At 44.0% G+C, this 19,535-nt stretch overlaps 1 protein-coding gene across 2 annotated transcripts in view; it reads left to right on the forward strand.

Annotated features, from left to right (window-relative positions):
* Positions 1-7,048, forward strand: part of LOC118778573 (multiple epidermal growth factor-like domains protein 9) — a 57,592-nt gene extending 50,544 nt beyond the window's left edge. The window contains exons 5-6 of one of the 2 annotated variants that reach the window (XM_036530188.1): positions 3,701-3,970; positions 5,418-7,048. In XM_036530188.1, the coding sequence (XP_036386081.1) occupies positions 3,701-3,970; positions 5,418-5,887 (740 nt within the window). In that variant the 3' untranslated portion in view covers positions 5,888-7,048. Of the gene's footprint in view, positions 1-3,700; positions 3,971-5,414 lie in introns of both variants that reach the window. The other variant, XM_036530187.1, reaches the window with a different exon arrangement.
* The last annotated feature ends 12,487 nt before the right edge of the window (positions 7,049-19,535 follow it).

Genomic DNA, 19,535 nt, shown 5'->3' on the forward strand with positions numbered 1-19,535 from the left:
AGGGTGAACATGAAGTTGCGGTGAGACAAACCTAATGCGTAACTGCTGATTCAAAAATTAGGAGACAATAAGTGATTCCAAAATAGGGAAACGGAGAAAAAGCATAAAGAAGATTCTAAAAAAAAATTGAAAAGTGCACCCCCTGCATGAGCACTTCACACTGATTGGCTCAGGGGGGATATCAGCTTTATTCATGGTGGTTTGGGATCCTGTCCAGGTCCTCTCCATGCCAACTCCCCTTTTCCCCACTGGGGAGGCTCCTCTGATTTCTTCTGCAGTGCCTGCAGTGTCAGCATCCTATCTGTGTCCTATCTGCACCTTAGTCACGCAACCCCTGCGCCATCTGCACCCTATATGACCCCAGTCTGTGCCACCTGCGCAGTGTAAGCGGCATATCTGTGTCCTGTCTGAACTTTACTCACGCAGTGTCTGCATCATCTGCGCCCTTTCTAACTTCTGTCTGGGATGTCTGCATAGTGTCTGCATCCTATCTCTGTCCCGTCTGCACCTTGCTGCGCAGTGTCTGCGCAGTATGCTCCCTGTCTTCACTGTGTCTGTATTGTTTGCACATTGTCTGCACTGTGTGTGCACCCTGTCTGCATCACACTTCTGCAGTGTCTGCTCCGTCACTCTTCACAGCAGATACTGTGCTGTATTTATTTGTTTAACCAGCACCCTGATGCTGTTTAATTTAGCCATCCAGGGTCTTGTTTAAGTTTACAACAGCCGGGAACTTGAAACTGCCTTCGTTTAAATCCTTTAAACACTTCTGGCAACAAGCTGCTTATCATTGCCATAACACCGCGCTCAATTGTGAGTCTTGCCAGTGGAAGGGCTTTTCTTTCTTCTTCTTGCTCTTCTTCTTTTAATTCTGCAGAGGGCCCAAAGGGGGCTGAGAAGATGGGCGTTGTGCTCGTAAGCTCAGATACTTAGCTTGCTGTAGCGTCAGCATTCTGTTATCAGCTTAAGGACAACACAGTGAAGCAGTGTACAAAACAACAGCAACAACAAACCCATCTTGACTGCAAAAGCCTCACTGTAAGCCCCTGAAATTACATCCGCAACAAGCATAGACGTCCCTCAGCAGCTCAGGCTGTTATGCGTGGGGGTCCTTATCTCACTGAATGAGGCAGGAGAGTTTCCCTGGATAGCTCAGTGGAAGGGAGTTCTTGTACCCGGAGTGAGACATGTGATTCAAGTAGAGGTCATCTGCAGGGGTCGCTTCAGGTCAGTGAGGGTCACGACCACAGGCAGAACCTGCCATGAGCTGTCTGCCTCTCTGCTGTGAGACACCATACCCTATGGACTCAAATGTAGGCAGGGAGTCACGCAGTTCAGCAGTCCAGAGCAGGGGTCAGAAAGGTATGCACTGGCTGCCTTAAAGCTGGTTGTCCCAAAGCTCAAAACTTTTTTTTTTTTTTCCCCAGCAGTTAAACTCCACGCAATGGGGCCCATTAAGGAGAGCTCAACCTGGTTGTTACACAGGAAGGATGTAAAGGTGCACCTTTTTAAAGTTCGCTCAGTGATGCTGCAACAGCGGGCAGCAGTGACTGGCCAAACGGTTCAATAAAAAAGGTTGAAGGTTGAAAGCTGAAAGGTTTCAGCCCCGGGTGGGATATTTCCCACTTCCCAGTAGCACCGGCTGTGTGCCTGAATGGCTTCAGTAAGTATCCAGCTGCATAAACAGAAAACATGCAAAGAGAATCACAGACCCTGTTAGTCACCCAGAATGAGGGCATCAGCTAATGAGATAAATACTTTAATGTAATGCTTAACAAGCAGCAATATCTAGTGCATACAAGGCACACATATTTCCATCACATGCGTCCTGTGTCTGGTTTGGACTGGATCTGTGCAGCACAGGGCTGCCTGTGGAGCACCCCTGTGTCAGCAGGCTGGGCTGCACAAAGACCAGCACTGCCAGCGGTAACATCCGTTCGTTGGCCTTTGTGACCGTCATTGCTGCGGCTGTTTTTTGTTTTTGTTCTGAAAAGGATGATACACAGTGTTTGGGTTCTATGAGTTTCTTCATGTGAAGAATTTGTGGTCCCACCAACCGCTTTCCCTGTGTCTGATTATCAGGTTCATTATTCTCAAGGAACTGACAGTTTCCGATATAGAAGTGTCATAACAAAATGACCCCAGTTGCTCCTGGAGGGCTGGCAGAATTTCATTAGCTTGTGCTGCACAAGGACTGCAAGCTCAGGAGCAAAGGTGTGGGATCTCTCAGAACTGGGGGAGAGCTGACCGTGCTTCTGTAGATAGCAGATGGTACCCTGTATTGTCCGTGCATTGTCAACATGGTTCAGTTCAATATATTTGGGTTTTCTTGAAAAACGTAATGTGTGAATGTGTGTATGTGGAAGGATGGAGTTCTCCTGATGTGGTCACGACTGTTGAGATTGGAAGGAGGCCTCTCCCTTTAGGTAGAGCTAATTTAAGCCTGGTGAAAGTAGTCTAAGTGTCACTGCAATCAGAGTAGGGAAGGAGTTTGATAATTACAAGTGTTTTGTGCAGTGGTGACAACAGTTTAGCTCTAAGATGAGTGCCAAGGGCTTTTTACCTGTCAGCGTGCGCAGATATGTGTGAATAAGCATTAGCTTAAGACTGCTGCATTGTGGAGTAGTGGTTAGAGCAGCTGACAGCTGATCTGGAACTCTAGAGCATATTTTTAAACCCCAGGTGGGTGATGCTGTTTAACGTGCAACAAAGGATCACTCTCAGTACCAATCTGAGTGGGAGACAGAGCGCGGCAGTGAAACTGTGAGAGTTGTGTGCAGCACCTGCTGTTATTAAAGTTTGTTTTGGTGGTATGAGTAATATAGCTAGCACTCTCACCTGCAGTGAAAAGCCCTCTCCTCTCATCCTCCTGGGAAACCCTCCCATGTGAAAGTGTTAGATTTATATGTGACGGACTTTGTACTCAATTGTGATGTTCTTGTACCACCCAGTGGTTGACGCTGGTATTTATTGACAGACATTTTCAGCGGTAAGTTGTACATGATGCATTTACTAATTAGCAGTACCAAAGATTCTTTATAGTTGCAAGATATAAAACTCTAAATAGTTCACACGGAAAACTTTGTACGTGCTACAACAGCAGCACAACTCTTCACTCAGCAGCAGACAAACCATCCTATAGTCTTCTTCTACCTGATGGCTGAAGCTATGGGCGCTTGGTTCTTGGTTGGTATTTGGATGGGAAAAACAAGGTTACTATTAGAAGTGGTGACGGCGGAACATTAGGGCCCATTTTTCCTTCTAGGCCAAGAAGGGACATCAATGTACCACTGCAGTGACAGGGACATTGTACTGTTAGAGATGCAAAACCAAGGCCCTGCCTCACTATGGTCATTAAAGATGCCATGGTACTCCTCACCAAGAATTTTAGTCTTAAAGGTGGCTTCTATTACAGTTGACTGGCTACACAATCCATTGCATTCCCCACCTGCCTTGTTTTCCCACATCATCACTGTAAATGAGTTCCAAACTCCCCTTTCTGTTTATATAAAGGAAAATAAAAAATGAATAATTAAATATCTTCAACAGTAGCCAGAACTCCTTAATGAATTCAAGAGGGAGTACATAGTGATTAATAGGCCCCTGGTGCTGGTGATTTGTGCATGCATGTCTGTGGTAGAATTTTCCCATTTGTCCCAGCTTTTGTGAAAGCTTTGTGTGTTTGTGTGTGTCCTCACAGACTCCAGCGGGCACCCGGTCTGTGACGAGTGCAAGCCGGAGTACCAGGGTCTGACCTGCAACGTGTGCAGGGATGGGTTCTACAGTTTGGACGGCGTCTGCCTGCGCTGCGAGTGTAACGGAAACGCTGACCCCCTGGCCCTGCCTCGCCTGTGCCACCCGGAAACGGGCCACTGCCTGAGCTGCACCAACAACACCGCCGGGCCACACTGCGAGGTCTGCGCCCCGGGCTTCTCCGGGGACGCCCTCACCCACACCTGCACCCCCACAGGTGAGGGGGCAGGACAGCGAGGGGGGGGGGGTGTCTGTGTAAGGCTGTGCTACACCACAGTACAGGAGAACCTCACCGTTCTCAGGTTGTCAATTGGCAGTCTACAATCACCAGTACTTCCTGTTCCCAGCCTGCCAACACATGCTCTCCTCTATTTGTTTTACATATTACACAACAATATTACATAAATATACATATTAATCACTTGTTTGTTGTTTTATTATGTAATTTTCTGACTGAAAATGTGCTTGTTTTTTTCAGGAACAAATCTCCCTTTGGGCATAAGTCTTCAGTATCAGTGTAGTACAGTATTTGTAGATTTTTAGAGACTTTCAGGTTAACTTGTTGATGAAGGCACACTCTGCCTTTATCAGCTGCTCCTGAACTTTAAATAAATTGTTATACTAAATGCTTGGAGTTAGGATTGGGGTTAGGTAAACTGCCCTTAAATTTGTGGGCAAGGGCGGAAGGGACACAGATTAAGCATGTTACTCTGAGTAAGGCCATGAAGTAGTAGTAATAGGTTAACGAGGCCATCATTACCCACAAGCCTTCAGCGTGGTTTTACATTTGTATTTACAAAGTGAATGAAAGTAAAAACTAACTGGTGTTTGACTAAGAGATGTTACTTAGATGGAATGGGGAGGATATATACACAGACATGTGCACAAGATGCAAACAAACTTTATTTTTTCTAAACATTTGTGAAGCACTGTGCCAGTTTTTTCAACTTAACTGTAGAATGCAAAAACAAAGATAACTTAGTATACAAAGTGAGTGTCCAGTGTTTTCTGTCAGTGAAAAGTAGGAGAACTGGGGTCTTGCAAATGCAATCCATTGATACACACTCACAGCAGCCTCACTTGTGACCCTTTTTCACACTACAAGTCTCACATTGCACCAGCTAACGGTGAATGGAAGATATACGCATTTTGTCAGCTGACACAGTCCAGACTTCAGCCCAGATCTGAGCTGTAGGGCTAAGCCTGTGGATGAAATGAGCACCTTAACTGCCGGAGCCCTTGGGGAGCCCCATGACCAGGTCAACTGATTTTGGGGTGCATCAAAAAATCTGATCTTACTATCATCTAACCCTCTGTGGTATTTGTTACCTAATTTATGTAATTTGTATATGGATCTGCATACTGGAACAGAAGCCTTCTCCAACTGCAGTCCTAAAAGTATACAGCAGATGTCGCACTTGTATCACAACATTGAGGATCTTACATTAGACACAATCACTGTGTGTGTGGAATGTGGTTGCCTTGTCTCTGTCTGCTCCACATGGACTAATTTGGCTTCGCCTCATTATTTTAACCGCATTAGTTTCTCTCTTTTCTATGTGTGCTTAACATGTCATCACTACTGTGGACATATCCATAAAGATGATTACATCAGTATTTTTATATTCTGTAGCATTAACATTTCATCATCTGTCTTTCAGCAGTGAGGGTCCTCCCCACGGTTGAGCTCAGGACAACGACCACCAGCCCGACTACGCCCCCTAGTGGCAGCACCATGGCCTCCACCACGGCCAACTCCACCAGGCATATGACCACCCCCACCACCCAGACCCTGCTGACCAGCCTGAACAGCCCCACGGACAACACCACGGCAACCATCTCCGAGGTGTCCTGGACACAGTTCAACGTCATCATCTTAGCCGTCATCATCGTGGTGGTGGTGCTGCTCATGGGCGTGGCGGGCGGGGTCTACACCTACAGGGAGTATCAGAACCGCAAGCTCAATGCCCCCTTCTGGACCATCGAGCTGAAGGAGGACAACATCAGCTTCAGCAGCTACCACGACAGCATCCCCAATGCTGACGTCTCGGGCCTGCTGGAGGACGAGGCCAGCGAGGCGGCACCTAACGGCCAGCTGGCCCTCACCACGCCCATCAACATGTATAAGCCTTAGGACATGCCCCTGAAGATGCACCCAGACCAAGTCCCTGGCCACGCCCCACCCAGGACACTGAGCAGCTGGGCGAGAGGGCAGAATGCACAGGGTCACCTGGTCATGGAAAACATGGACACAAAGAGAGCAGGGAACATGGCCACTTTGTAAAAAAGAAAAAAAAACATTCAAAACCAAGGAAAAAATGTTGTGGATGTTGGGGAAAGTGGTAAAATATGTGCAGACAAAGAGCCTAAAAAGTGGGGCTTTTGACATTGTTAGGGTGGCATTTCATGTGCTGTGTTATGTAACAGGAGCGTGATAGAAACATGGAGAGGACTCCGTCGAGAACAGAGACAGGGTGAGGCATCAAGTTTGGCAATGATGGGAAGAGCCGTTGCGTAATGAGGAACTGCTATGGTATGAGGAGCCACTTTTGAATACAACCCTTTCGTAAAAGGAAGATGTCTAGGCTGAGCATGATGCAACAGGATCCCACAGAGTCAGACAGATGCTGCACCCCTCATCTGATCATCTGTCCCAGATGAATGAGTCAAATCAACAGCACAACCACTCAGAGCCCGTCTGTACAGTGTGTCTGTGAATTCAGGAGACAGGAGATCATGTTTCCTGAACAAGACACATGTGCATGTTCATGCACGCTCATACACACACTCGCGTACATACGTACTCCCCCACACACTCACACACACGCATATGCTCTCACACACACTCGCACACTCATTCACACACAAATACACACAAACACACACATATGGGAAAGAGGCAATAAACAGAGACATAAGCCATAAAAGGGCAGAAGCAGGAGATAACTGACCACAAACACACAGCAGTTACATTATGAACAGACTTGTTCTTAGGAGTGCTTTTCCTCCCAGACTTCAAATATTCAGAAGACAGTAACAGATAAAATGAAAGACAAATAACAAACAATAAAAAGTAGCAACAGACTGATGCTCAATGCAGCGCTGGACTTTTGGCTCCAGTGATAAAGAGATGATCACTACAAGATGAATCACAGGTCTTGCAGAGGAGTTGGAGATCACGTAGCTCTGTGAGACATACATGTCCTTCAGGAAGACCCATTCACAAAGAGTTAAAACTCTTCAACTTGAATTGAGAGAGAGTGCCATTTAGTTATTATTATTATTATTATTATTACTGATGTTGATTTTTCAAAAAATGAGCTTTTCATTTGTGGATAAACATTGTACATGTCAAAGGCAGTTAGTTCATTTACAGTTAGTTAATGACCGGTACTGTAACTGATAACAAACTGAAAAGGGATTCCTGGAGATCTGCTCTTGCTGAGTGCTGCAAAGGTTGGTTCCACTTTCTCTGTTGGAGAGGAGGTCATCTCTTGAGGCCACGGTGTAGCTGGCTGGTCTTAGAGCTGGAGTTTGGCTGCTAAACATTGATCAAAAAACTTGAGTGCATGTGTGTGTGTGTCTTAAGTATGTATGCAGGCCAATGTGTGTGAGTATTTTATGTGCGCTTGTGTAAGCGTGAATGTGTGCTTATGTGGGCACGTGTGAGGCAGTATTTGTCAGTATGTGTGCCTGTATGCTTGTATGTATTCTTGTGTGTGTTTTTGTGTCCATGTGTGTGTGCCTACGTGCTTGTGTGACCATTTTGTTTTGTGTGTGTGTTTGTGTGCGGGGACAGACGCACATATGGCAATCAATTCTATTTGTACTTATGATTTGTTTTACTACTTTGTAAATTTTGACAGATGAAAGGAAAGTGCAGTTGGCAGACCTGATATAAACTCCAGAATTATACATCACAATGCAAAAAAAAGGTTTACACAAAAAGTTAAGCACTGCTAATATTATTTTAATTTATATATACTATCAGAAAATTAAAAAAGGGAGTTTTATGAAATCAGTCCTGCTGTTCTGGAGTGTTCCTTTGGTTTGTAGCATCCGGACTTAATTACAAAGCACAACAGGACCTGAAAAGTCTCTGTAAACGTTATATCTGGAAAAATGCGAAGGATTTCAATGGAAGTCATTGGCTTTATGTTAACTGGAGTGTGGTGTATGTTTCCAGCCCAATTTCAGCATGTTCCTATGTCTGCTGTGGTTGTCTGCAGTCATCTCAAATTGGAAGTCTCAGCAGGTTCCTGGCAGTCCTTAATGATGACAGACGCTGGTTCAACACACCCTGGTTTCCTGGTCGAATTTTCTGTCTGGTGGCTCCATGTCTGCTGCCCCAAGAATGCTGCTCCTTTGTCAGACAGTGAGAAAGGCTCTGGCATAGAGTGGACCTGGTTGCACCTGAGATAAGCACGTGGTCTCCTCAGGTTCCGCAGCTTCCTCTGACCTCTGTATACCTGTAAATAAGAACAGAGACTATGTACAAATGGATATAAATAAGAGGACATTATTGTACAGATACTGTGCGCAGCATTGCAAGGCCATGCCCCGGGGGGTACTGGGATAGGTACACCAGGAGATGTACAGACTCACAAAAATTCAGACATCTTTCCCCTCCCAACAAATCTGCTGGTTCCAGTGAATAATGTGGTGTACATATTATGACCTAATATTGCATATATTTAATAAAAACAAGGTTTTGTTTTTGTTTTTTAGCAGTTTCTCTGTCGCAATCTGTCTGGTGTGGATTTCTTGTTGGGTTGAATTAAAACACTAGTTTGACTGCTCAAGTTGTGGGCAGGAGGTGTCATACCTGAGGCTGGGTGCTTGATGGCAGCAGGGCTTGTCCTAAAATCTACGCAGGAAACAACTTTCACAATTACATACAGACAGACAAGATGCCCATATAAATTTTATATTGAATTGCCAAGCAGAGGGGTAAGGCACATTGTGAAAGATTAGGTTAAACACACATACTTTATACCCACACACACATCTTTGTGTCAGTGCAGTTGATTTTTCAAATGAATCCATTTCTGTTTAATCTACAACCTCCCTAACCTCTACAATTTACATAAAAATTACATAATGTCACAGTTCTTCAGAAATGAATTGATTAATAAGGTGTAAATATTAATAAATATTAATTAAATATTAATATTAATATTGTGTTGCAGTGTTACTGTATAAAGAGGTACAACTCACAGCTAGACTGCATGATCTTCCAAACCACACCAGGATGATGGGGACAGTAAGCTCTGAACATGAACAGTTAATGGAGTACATCGCACTGATTTCACACTGTAAACCTCTGGTCTCTCTCTCTTTCCTCTTCTTCTCCTCTCCTTCCTCTCTACCTCTCTCGATCCCTTCCTGTTTTCTTCCTACCTTCCATCCTTTTTTTCTTTCTCCAAATTTCAAATTTGGTGTTCTTTATTCTATTCTATTACCCCCCCCCCTTTTTTAGCCAGCTACTCACAGTTTAACACTCCATCTCCATATCCTGCAGGCCCCCGAGCGGGTTGCACTGTGTTCCCAGCTGTGACCACTGAACCCTATCTAACCTGCTGATGCTTCTCCCTGGAATGACGCCAATGTGCTCTGCTGCACTGGGCTCCCAGTCATCATGGTGACACAGCTGATTCCAAACCTTGTTCATAGGGCTCAGCTCAGGTTTCTGCTACTCAGGAACCCAAACTGAGATGTTTTTTTTTATTTATTTTATCTGTCAATGAAAGGCGCAGTACTGCCAGGGCAGGGTGAACACTCATGGATTTAATTATTAGTGTAAATGACAACACTGCAATAAATTATCACAACACTGCTATCATTACCAAGTTTTTTATGAACATAACAAAAAACTAGAAGTAATCCCTTCAGATTTTGTGTAAAAATAGAATACCCCCACTTGTGGAAGAATTGTTACTCATTTCTATGAACCTGCAGAAGGGTATTATAATGGTCTTACAAATGCTTTCATTGACGTTTTGTCCCAGTTTTATAAAGTCATTTCTTTTAATGGGCCCAATTTAGGGGTTAAGTACCTTGCCCAAGAGTACAACAGCAGTGGCCCAGCGGGAACTGGCAACCTTTTGGGCACGAGTCCTGCTCCTAAACCACTATGCTACACTGCATATATAAGAGCGGCCCTCCTTCCCCTGAAAATGGATCGAAGCAGGGTCTTCTCCTGTCAGGGGTGCAATGACTGACTGTGCCAACACTTCACATCCTGCGCTCAGTACTGTGGTTTCATCTCCTCCCTCCTCTTTCCTGACATTGCATTTTACACATCTATTAAAATGTTACTGTCTGTCTGCAGTGACACAGGAGGAGAACCATTGTGGGGGTTTTTGGATAACAGGTTGTTGTACTGTGCATTTTGGCAAGAATTCACATTTGTACATATTTCAACTTATCAAGAACCATAATCAGACTTTATTGGCCAAGTATGCTGTTACATATCAAGAGTAGTACAGAACACATACATGGAATGGCGTAAGGATGGAATGAATGAGGTATATAAAAAATAAATATGAACAGATACTGTACAATAAGTTAACAGCTACTGCACAAGTGTAAAGGAGTGCAGGCTGTGGGTCTGTACAATTTGTTTTAGACAGCTATTGCACTGTGTTATATACAGGTGTTGCACGATGAGCATGAGATAAAGTGTACAACTGTTAACTATACAACTATAGTTGTACACCTATTGCACTGTGAATCGTCAGTATAACAGTTCAAGAGTGTGATGGAATGTGGGAAGAATATATTCCGATGTCAGCTTGTCTTGGGGGCAGTGATCTGAAGCATCTGCTGGAGGAAAGGAGTTCAAACATGTGGTGGCCAGGATGCGAGGGGTCAGCAATGATTCTGCTCGCCTGTTTTCTGGCTCTGGTATTGAAAAGATCTCAGAGTGTGGGCAGGTTAACTCCAATGATCTTTTCTGCAGTCCCGATGGTGCGCTATAATTTGCTGATGTCTTGTTTGGTGGCAGAGGTGGTAAGGACATACTCAGTGACTGTGGTGTAGAACTTTACCAGCAATTCCTGTGGCAGGTTGAACTTCTTCAGTTGGCGCAGGAAGTGTGCTGGGCCTTTTTGGAATGGAGACGGTGTTGGTCTCCCACTTCAGATCTTTGGAGACTGTGGTTCCCAGAAACCTGAAGGTCTCCACAGCTGAGACAGCACTGCCTACTATGGTGAGGAGAGTCAGGGGTGTGGAATTCCTCCTGAAGTCCAGCATCATCATAAAAGATTAAAATATCAGTGCTGTCATCATTCAAGACTCTGAAATGAAGCACTTTGAAATGCAGACATCAAAGAATATCTTTCGTTCTCCAAAACGAACAAACCCTTTCTGCTCAATAGTTTCCAGTGTGTTTCAGACATATAATTAAAGGGCGGCACCATACAGACATCAAAGTATACATTGTCATATGAATTTCTATGTCCGCATTTACTGACTTGTGTATTCTGGCCCAAAGATCTTTTGACTGGTGACTAACTGGAAGGTTTTGCAATTCCAGTTAGGAATGGCCTGCATATTATTATATTGTCAGCCACCCAAAAAAGATTCCCAGGCTTCTATCAGGTTTTGGTATGTAAAAGATCAAAGGCTGTATGGTAAAACATGAATTTGTAAGAAAAGAAAATCTTAAATAAAAAAAAAAAACTGGGTTAGTATTTCTTTAAAAAATAAATAAAATATAGCATAGTCTTGAAAGGATGGATGAATGAATGGATACACAAGGCCATAGTCTGGGGTCATGCTTGGCCTCCTCAGCTTTTTTGGTGTGACACTTTGGCTGTAAGGTTGTGAATCTATTTCTAGGTTCTATTATAGGTTGTGATTCACTTTTCCTGGGTTCCTTCTTAAAAAAAAAAAAATCAAATCAGCAACAAATACATCCAAATGCTTCATTGGTGTAATCCCCTATAACGCTGTCACATTTCTTATCATATTGCCAAAGCTTTTAAATTGAAATCAATCTCTCTCACATACACATACAATTCAGCCGGGGGGCGGGGGGGGTGCTGCAGGACATCCTGAAATACTGATAAGCAGGAGCATCATATGGTGTTTTCTTTATCAAGTTATGCAGATAAATTGACTCCAGATTTAGACTCCTGCACTGTATGAATTTCACAGTCACACTAACCACTGCAGCACTAACCACTGCAGCAAATGTGACATTTTGTAACATCTTTGTCTGAGCTTCACAATTTCCCTCCCTGCACCACATCAGAGAGATAGAGGAATTCTCCCTACATTTTACATTTACATTTACATTTATTTATTTAGCAGACGCTTTTATCCAAAGCGACTTACAAAAGTGCATACAGTAGGTACAGCGACAGTACGGGGACAGGATGTGTACAGTTCCACAATGAGACAGTTCTCAGCTGAGAGCAAGGTCTGTTTGAGGACGCAGTACTATCAGATTTTTACAATTACAGCCTAAAGGGCAACTAGTACGATATACTTTCGAACGGCAAACTTCAACAACTTCAAACGGCACAATGAGCGTCAGGGTTAAGGCGGCAACAAGAGACAAAATTTAAAAGCACAATTTAAAAAGCACAGAAATTTACGACAGCACTGATGGGCGGGGGGGGGGGGGGGGGGCAGCAAATGTGTGCTGGGTCAGTCCAGGTAGAGTCTGAAGAGGTGCGTCTTCAGGCCCCGTCTGAAGGACTGGGGTGAAGGAGCTGTCCGTAGCGAGACCGGGAGTTCGTTCCACCACTGGGGAGCGATGTAGGCGAAACGCCGATGTCTGGCAGAACGAGCACCTCCTGCCTTGACCATGCAGGGAGCAAGGCGTCCAGTTGCTGCTGAGCGTAGGGGTCGGGCTGGTGTGTAGGGCTGGATGAGTTCTTGGAGGTAGGCAGGGGCTGTCCTGTTGACTGCAGAGAAGGCGAGGGTCAGGGTCTTGAATCTGATCCTGGCAGCGACAGGAAGCCAGTGGAGGGATTTCAGCAGGGGAGTAACATGGGAGAATTTGGGGAGGTTGAAGATCAGTCGGGCAGCTGCATTCTGGATGAGCTGGAGAGGGTGGGTGGTGCATGCTGGGAGGCCTGCAAGGAGAGCGTTGCAGTAGTCCAGTCGAGGGAGAACTGTGGCCTGGATAAGGAGCTGCGTCGCGTATGTGGTTAGGAACGGGCGAATCCTCCTGATGTTGTGGAGGAGGAATCGGCAGGTCCGTGACGTGCGAGCAATGTACTCCTTGAAGTCCAGGTTACTGTCGAGGGTGATGCCCAAGCTCTTTGCTGTCCGAGAGGATGGTATTGTGGTGCCATCGAAGGTGATGGAAAGGTCATGCAGGGGGGAAGGGCCGGCTGGGATGAAGAGGAGATCCGTTTTACTGAGGTTCAGCTTCAGGTGGTGGGATGTCATCCATTTGGAGATGTCAGCCATTTTCTGTGTGCACTCAACAAAGGGTCATAAAACTAAGAACCTACCTTATGTATCTCACCTTCTGAGGTGTGAAACTTGGTGATTGGTTGACATCCATCCCATGCTGGTCTTATCTTACAACATTTATATGACATCTCCAGGAGAGATTCAGAGAGATTGGAGAGATTTGTAGATTTTTGTGAAGATCTCATCTCCTTAAACTGGGTCTGCCAAGGGACCCAGCTCTCGCCACATGAGTGAGTGTTTCCTTTGTCCCCTTAACAACAAGCTCAAAGGTGGTGGGAAAAAAGTAGCCTGAATTCAGGTCCATGATGCTTGCGATGGAGGACTCTCAGTCAGACTGTGCTTCCCTCTTTTCAGCATTCCAGCTTCAGTGAGAAACTAAGTTAGGCTTTATTTAAGGAATTTTAGCTTGAAATGAAACGAGACCTCTGGAAATCCAACCTCAGAGCACTTCCTCTGAGTTTAACCAAGACGGATCACAAACATCAAGAGAAATAACCCAGAATCCTTTTCAAAGAGGTACAAATAGCAAGGAATCCAACTGTGTCCAGAAGAGCCAGGCCAGCTATCCAGCCCTGTTCACCACAAAAAGAGGGACAAGCCACATGCCAAATTCCTGCCATGTCCAGCTGTGGAGGGAGCCTAGCAAAGACTGAGCACAAGAGATCAGCCTGAAATATTCTCAATGTCTTTAATATCTTATCTGTAGGATACATATTCCCCACACTGCCACATGCATTATGTTTTGTAAATATTGTGTTTGTTTATACTCAGTAAATTGACTCTGCAAATTTAACATCCTCTCCCTTCAGATTAATTCCTCATTTGAAGAACTTCTTTAAATATTTAGATGAAATTCCTAAACTAGTGATTTATAATCACTAGTTTAGGAATTAACCAATGATTTATAATTAATGTATATTTCCAACAGGAATACCACATTCACTCCATTACATACAAACACATAGATGTACTCACAGACTGCATAACAGAATACATCAACTTCTGTGTTGATAATGTGGTCCCCACAAAGACTGTGAAGTATTTCCCCAACAACAAACCCTCGGTGACCAAGGACATTAAAGCAGTGCTGAACAGGAAGAAGGCAGCATTTAGGAGTGGAGACAGGGAGGAGATGAGGAAGGTGCAGATAAAATTGAGGGAAAAGATCACGGAAGGTAAGGAGGGCTACAGAAGGAGGCTGGAGGGCAAACTCCAACAAAAAAACACCAGGGAGGTGTGGAGTGGCATGAAAGCCATCACTGGCCAGGGAAAGGTGACTGGCCATGGTATAGAAGGTGGTATGGATTAGGCACATGAGTTAAATCTGTTTTTTAACAGTTTTGATGATGCGGCTTCTGCCCACCCCTCCCACCCCCTGGGCCTATCCTGCGACTCCACCCCTCAACCTGCTTGATCTGCTCCACCTCCACAACTCCTCTCAATGACTCCCTGTGCTCTGGACCATCCACCCCCACCTCCCTCCCCCCTGCTCCCCTCCTCCATCAGGGCTCTCTAACGACTCCACAGGGCCAATCACCTTCTCTGCAGAGGATGTAAGAAGGCAGCTGAGCAGGCTACGCCTGGACAAGGCAGCAGGTCCTGATGGTCTCAGTCTCAGAGTGCTCAAGGGTTGTGCTACTCAGCTGTGCGGGGTTTTCCAGCACATCTTTAACCTGAGCCTGAACCTGTGGATGGTACCTCTCCAGTGGAAAACATCATGCCTTGTCCCTGTTCCCAAAAAAAACCACCCCAACGCCCCCGGTGACTACAGACTCTGACTCTACAGGCTCTGACTTCACATGTTATGAAGTCAATGGAGAGGCTGGTCCTGAAGCACCTTCGCTCTGTAGTCAAGCCATCACTGGACCCCCTGCAATTTGCCTACCGGCTACGTGGATGATGGCATCATCTTTCTGCTGCACAGGGCCTACACGCACCTGGACGAGGCAGGCAGCACTGTGAGGGTCATGTTTTTTGACCTCTCCAGTGCTTTTAACACCATACGACCTGCCCTGCTCAGAGATAAACTCTCAAACATGCAGGTGGATGCCAAGCGGTGGCCTGGATTACTACCTTATGGGTCGGTCACAGTATGTGAGGCTGCAGGGATGCGTGTCTGACAGAGTCATGAGCAGCACGGGGGCACCACAGGAGACCGTCCTGTCTCCATTCCTGTTCACCCTCTACACATCGGACTTTAGATACAGCTCACAGTCCTGCCATCTGCAGAAGTTCTCAGACGACTCTGCCATTGTGGGCTGCATCTGCAGGGAACAGGAGGCAGAGTACAAAGGGTTGGTGGACAGCCTTGTGAGGTTGTGTGAGCGGAGTCACCTGGAGCTCAACATCAAGAAGACTAAGGAGCTGGTGTTGGACTTCAGGAAGCAGAGGACTCCCCTGAACCCGGTCAGCATCAATGGCACACAGGAGGACATTGTGGACGATTACAAATACCTGGGTGTCCACATTGACAACAAACTCAATTGGACTAAGAACACTGCTGCTCTGTACAGGAAGGGTCAGAGCTGCTTGTATTTTCTCAGGAGGCTCAGATCCTTCAATGTGTGCAGAACCATGCTGCATATGTTTCACCACTCGGTGGTGGTCAGTGTGATCTTTTACACTGTATTGTGCTGGGGTAGCAGGGTGAAGGCAGCTGACGCCAGTAGACTCAACAAGCTCATCAGGAAAGCTGCATCTGTGCTGCGCTGCGCTGAGTCAGGCGCAAATGTAAGCAATTGAAAGGTATGCTTAAAATATGTCAGATAACTGATTAGCAGGATGCCCACACTCCTGATTTTAGTGGCCCTACCATTAAGCCTATATGTTCTCTTGGAAACTAAAGCCAAACCTGATTGCTTTATTTTCTCAGATGAAAATCCTCCTTGGCCTCTCAAAACTGTCTGATAAGGTTGTTAAACTGACAAAAACCAGTGAGGGGCAATAAGTGGGGTTGATCAAGAGTCCTTTTTTAATTTGGCAACAGAGTGAAAAGGTGGTGAAGTCTCTGTGTTGATGCCACAAGGCTATCTGGTTTGCTCTGCTAATGTCTGGAAGCCTGTACATTTGCCAGTGGAAACCATGTTACTGATCTACAGTAAGCTATCTGTCCATCAGGTGCATCGCACTTTCATGAGCTGTTCCCTCATCCCTATCCTACATCAGCAATCCCGTATACTTGATTGAGGGATGGAACTATAAGTAGAATCCATGGATTGCACATCTGACATTACACTGTAGGTTCCAATACATAACATTTTGTCATTTAGCAGACAATTTTATCCAGAGTGACTTCCAATGTGCAAATACAAAGTGCATTTCACACAACAGCATGAAATGTTGTACAAAAAAAGGACATGTACAGTTTAAATGAAACACAACATCTCCTCCATTATTAAGAGAATGAAAACACAACAACGCAAAACTACAAACAAATGTAAAAAAAAAAAATGAAATCAAAATGAAATCAAGGATCAATCAATGGATCAAGATCATACTAGGGTAAGGGAAATGAGGTACAGTTTGAAGAGGGACATCTTCAATCTGTGACAGAATTTGGCTGTGGCTGATGGAATCACTTCAGCTGTTCTGACTGCAGCAAGAAGAGCCTTCCACCACATAGGGGCCAAGATGGCAAAAGGACATTATTAAAATTAATAATGTCAGATTATCATTTAAGAATGTGGTAGAGTTTTAAACAGGTTTCAGGTGCCCCTGTGAAAAGTCCCCAAAGCTGAGGTTGAAGGGTCATATGGGTGCCCATTCAGAAAATTCGTCACATGTCAAGTTATATGGACAAGAAAGTAGTAAGGCCTTGACATCCCTCCTTCAGCCATTGTTGAATGGGAAATCATAGATCATAGATATTCATAGATCCCCATATAGAACAGAATTCATAGATCCCCATATCCTACTACCCCACCTCCTAACATGGATTTATGTGGCAAACCAATTGATCTGTTCGTTTACCAGCTTTCATTTGCTTATAATCCACTCTTTTCTAGAAGAGTCTTTCAATCACTTTATCCTGAAAGTCATTTTCTGTGGCAGTGGGTTGTGCTGTTTTGTTTTGTTTTTTTTTTAAATTCACTTTGGACACCATGCTCTGTCCACTGCTCCATTACACTACACTGTATTCATCTGGCAGACATTATCCAGACACTAGTGATTGATCATTTCTCCTAATTAAAAAGACAGTCTTGCATCAGTTCTGACGCAGTTGCAGACGAAATACATATTACAAAGTGATTTACCCAGTGCTGGAGGGCCTGTCTGTCAACAAAGGTCATATTTCTTTTCACCTAAGGACTTCATTAGAGCCAAGTCTATTTCTGATGGATTATGTCAGTGCTAGTCTGTGATCTTGGGATGAGGACAAGAACCTACCTTTAATATTCTCAGAACTGCCCATGCTATACAAACTATTCTGCTTAATAATTGGGAAAAATAACAGAGAGTTCAGGGCAATCATCAGGGTTAAAGGCAAATTCTCTATCATCCCTTGAGATAGAGAACTGTTTATAGTTCACAGGCCACTACTATATATCTGCCAAGTGTATATTGGCCCAGTGATTCATGCAGATGTGACATGAATCAACATACTATGTACACCAACAATGAATGCTTTGTTTTTTCAGAATGCATCAGACCCAGGTTATTGACCTACATAACACAAGAATAAATATCAGATGGAACCAAATATTTTTTTTCCCATGAGCTTGTTTTTTGTTTGTTTTTGTTTTTTTGTTTTTACAAGGAGAGGGGAAAAAAGCTGCTACACATTGTGGTGAAGATTAGTGAGGGGGAATTTACAGGTCCTCTGACGTCATTCGCTCTTTCTCTGACAGAGGAGCACCAGAAAACCAAAAATGCCTCATAAACCTGGAATCCTCGGAAACAGTGTAGCTATAGGTACCAACAAGATGCACTGTATAGGGTTTTTTCTTCTCTATTTGCTCGTAAATGGTACTCTGTTACGGGAAAACGTAACGGTTATTATGATTCTTACAATACCAGTGAGTCACATTATTGGCAAAAAGACAGGAAAGATGGTGTCGCTGACTCTACCAGCTCTCCACAACTCCACTGACATTTAAGTTGAAGGTCCTGAAAGAAAGAACTAGTGAAAATTCAGCAGAAGAATGCTAAACAGCATCTGCCTTGCTAAACACCCACATCCAATAGGGACCAGTTTAATCGAAACGTAACTTTATCTTTCGAAAAAATTTCAGACTGCAAGAGAAATCACACTGTTGGGGAAAATGCTGATGGTCTGAGTTGGCTCAACGGTTTCTAAAATCTCATGTTTTGGAAAGAAAGTATTTTAATCGAATAACATCAGCCTTGCTACACACCCACAACCAATAGGGGACAGTTTCATCAAAACGTGATTTTGTCTTAATTTCAGATGGCAAGAGAAATCAAACTGTTGGGAAAATGCCAATGGTCTGATTCGGCTCAACGGTTTCCTAAATCTGAGGTTTTGGAAATAAAGTATTTTTTCATCAAATTTATACATCAGGACCAGAATGTAATAAAAGTTTAGTGAATAAGAACAAAATATGATTGATGAAAGGTCTTTCTTTCTTTGTTTGACCTGCTTCAGAAAGTAAAGGAAGTGCACTACTAAGTGCTTGAACTGGTATGAAATGTTTTTTTTTTAGGTTCTGTATTAAACCTCTGACTTTTATTTCCAATGTAGAGATATTTCTTCTCAAATTCTTCTAAAATTCAACTGCTGCACATTGATGCTGGTAGAGATGAGTGTACTCCTATTCACTGTAAAGCACTTTGAAATCCCTGAAAGGAATGAAAGCTGCTATACAAAGCAAAACATTACAATTTTGAGTCATGAACACATAGCAGGCCTAATTCTCTCTTTGGACCATCATTTTATGTTTGTAGAAATTGCTACACATTACATTAAAGTACATTATCCATTTTTCAAGAAACAAATTTCCAATTTGAATATAACAAGTAAAAAATACATCTTATCTTCTTGGGTATAAGTACATCTTAGCAATATACAATCCCACATAAATACAGGTATCCTGATTACAGGATCCTGATTTCCTGATAGTGCTAGTTTTGGCTGCATTGTGGGTCAGATTTTGTGAATAATCAATATTGACTTGTAAAAATACTTTCTCTATTGACTTAAGCAACATAAAACAACCTCATCTTCAACAAATTTATATTATGTATGTGTGTGTGTGTGTGTGTGTGTGTGCGTGTGTGTGTGTGTGTGTGTGTGTGTGTGTGCGTGTCTGTTAGGGCTGCAACTAACGACTATTTTGATAGTCAAATAATCTATTGATTATTGAAAGGAATAATCGCTATTCGGATTATGA

Source organism: Megalops cyprinoides, chromosome 5, assembly GCF_013368585.1.
Source record: "Megalops cyprinoides isolate fMegCyp1 chromosome 5, fMegCyp1.pri, whole genome shotgun sequence".
Lineage (NCBI taxonomy): Eukaryota > Metazoa > Chordata > Actinopteri > Elopiformes > Megalopidae > Megalops > Megalops cyprinoides.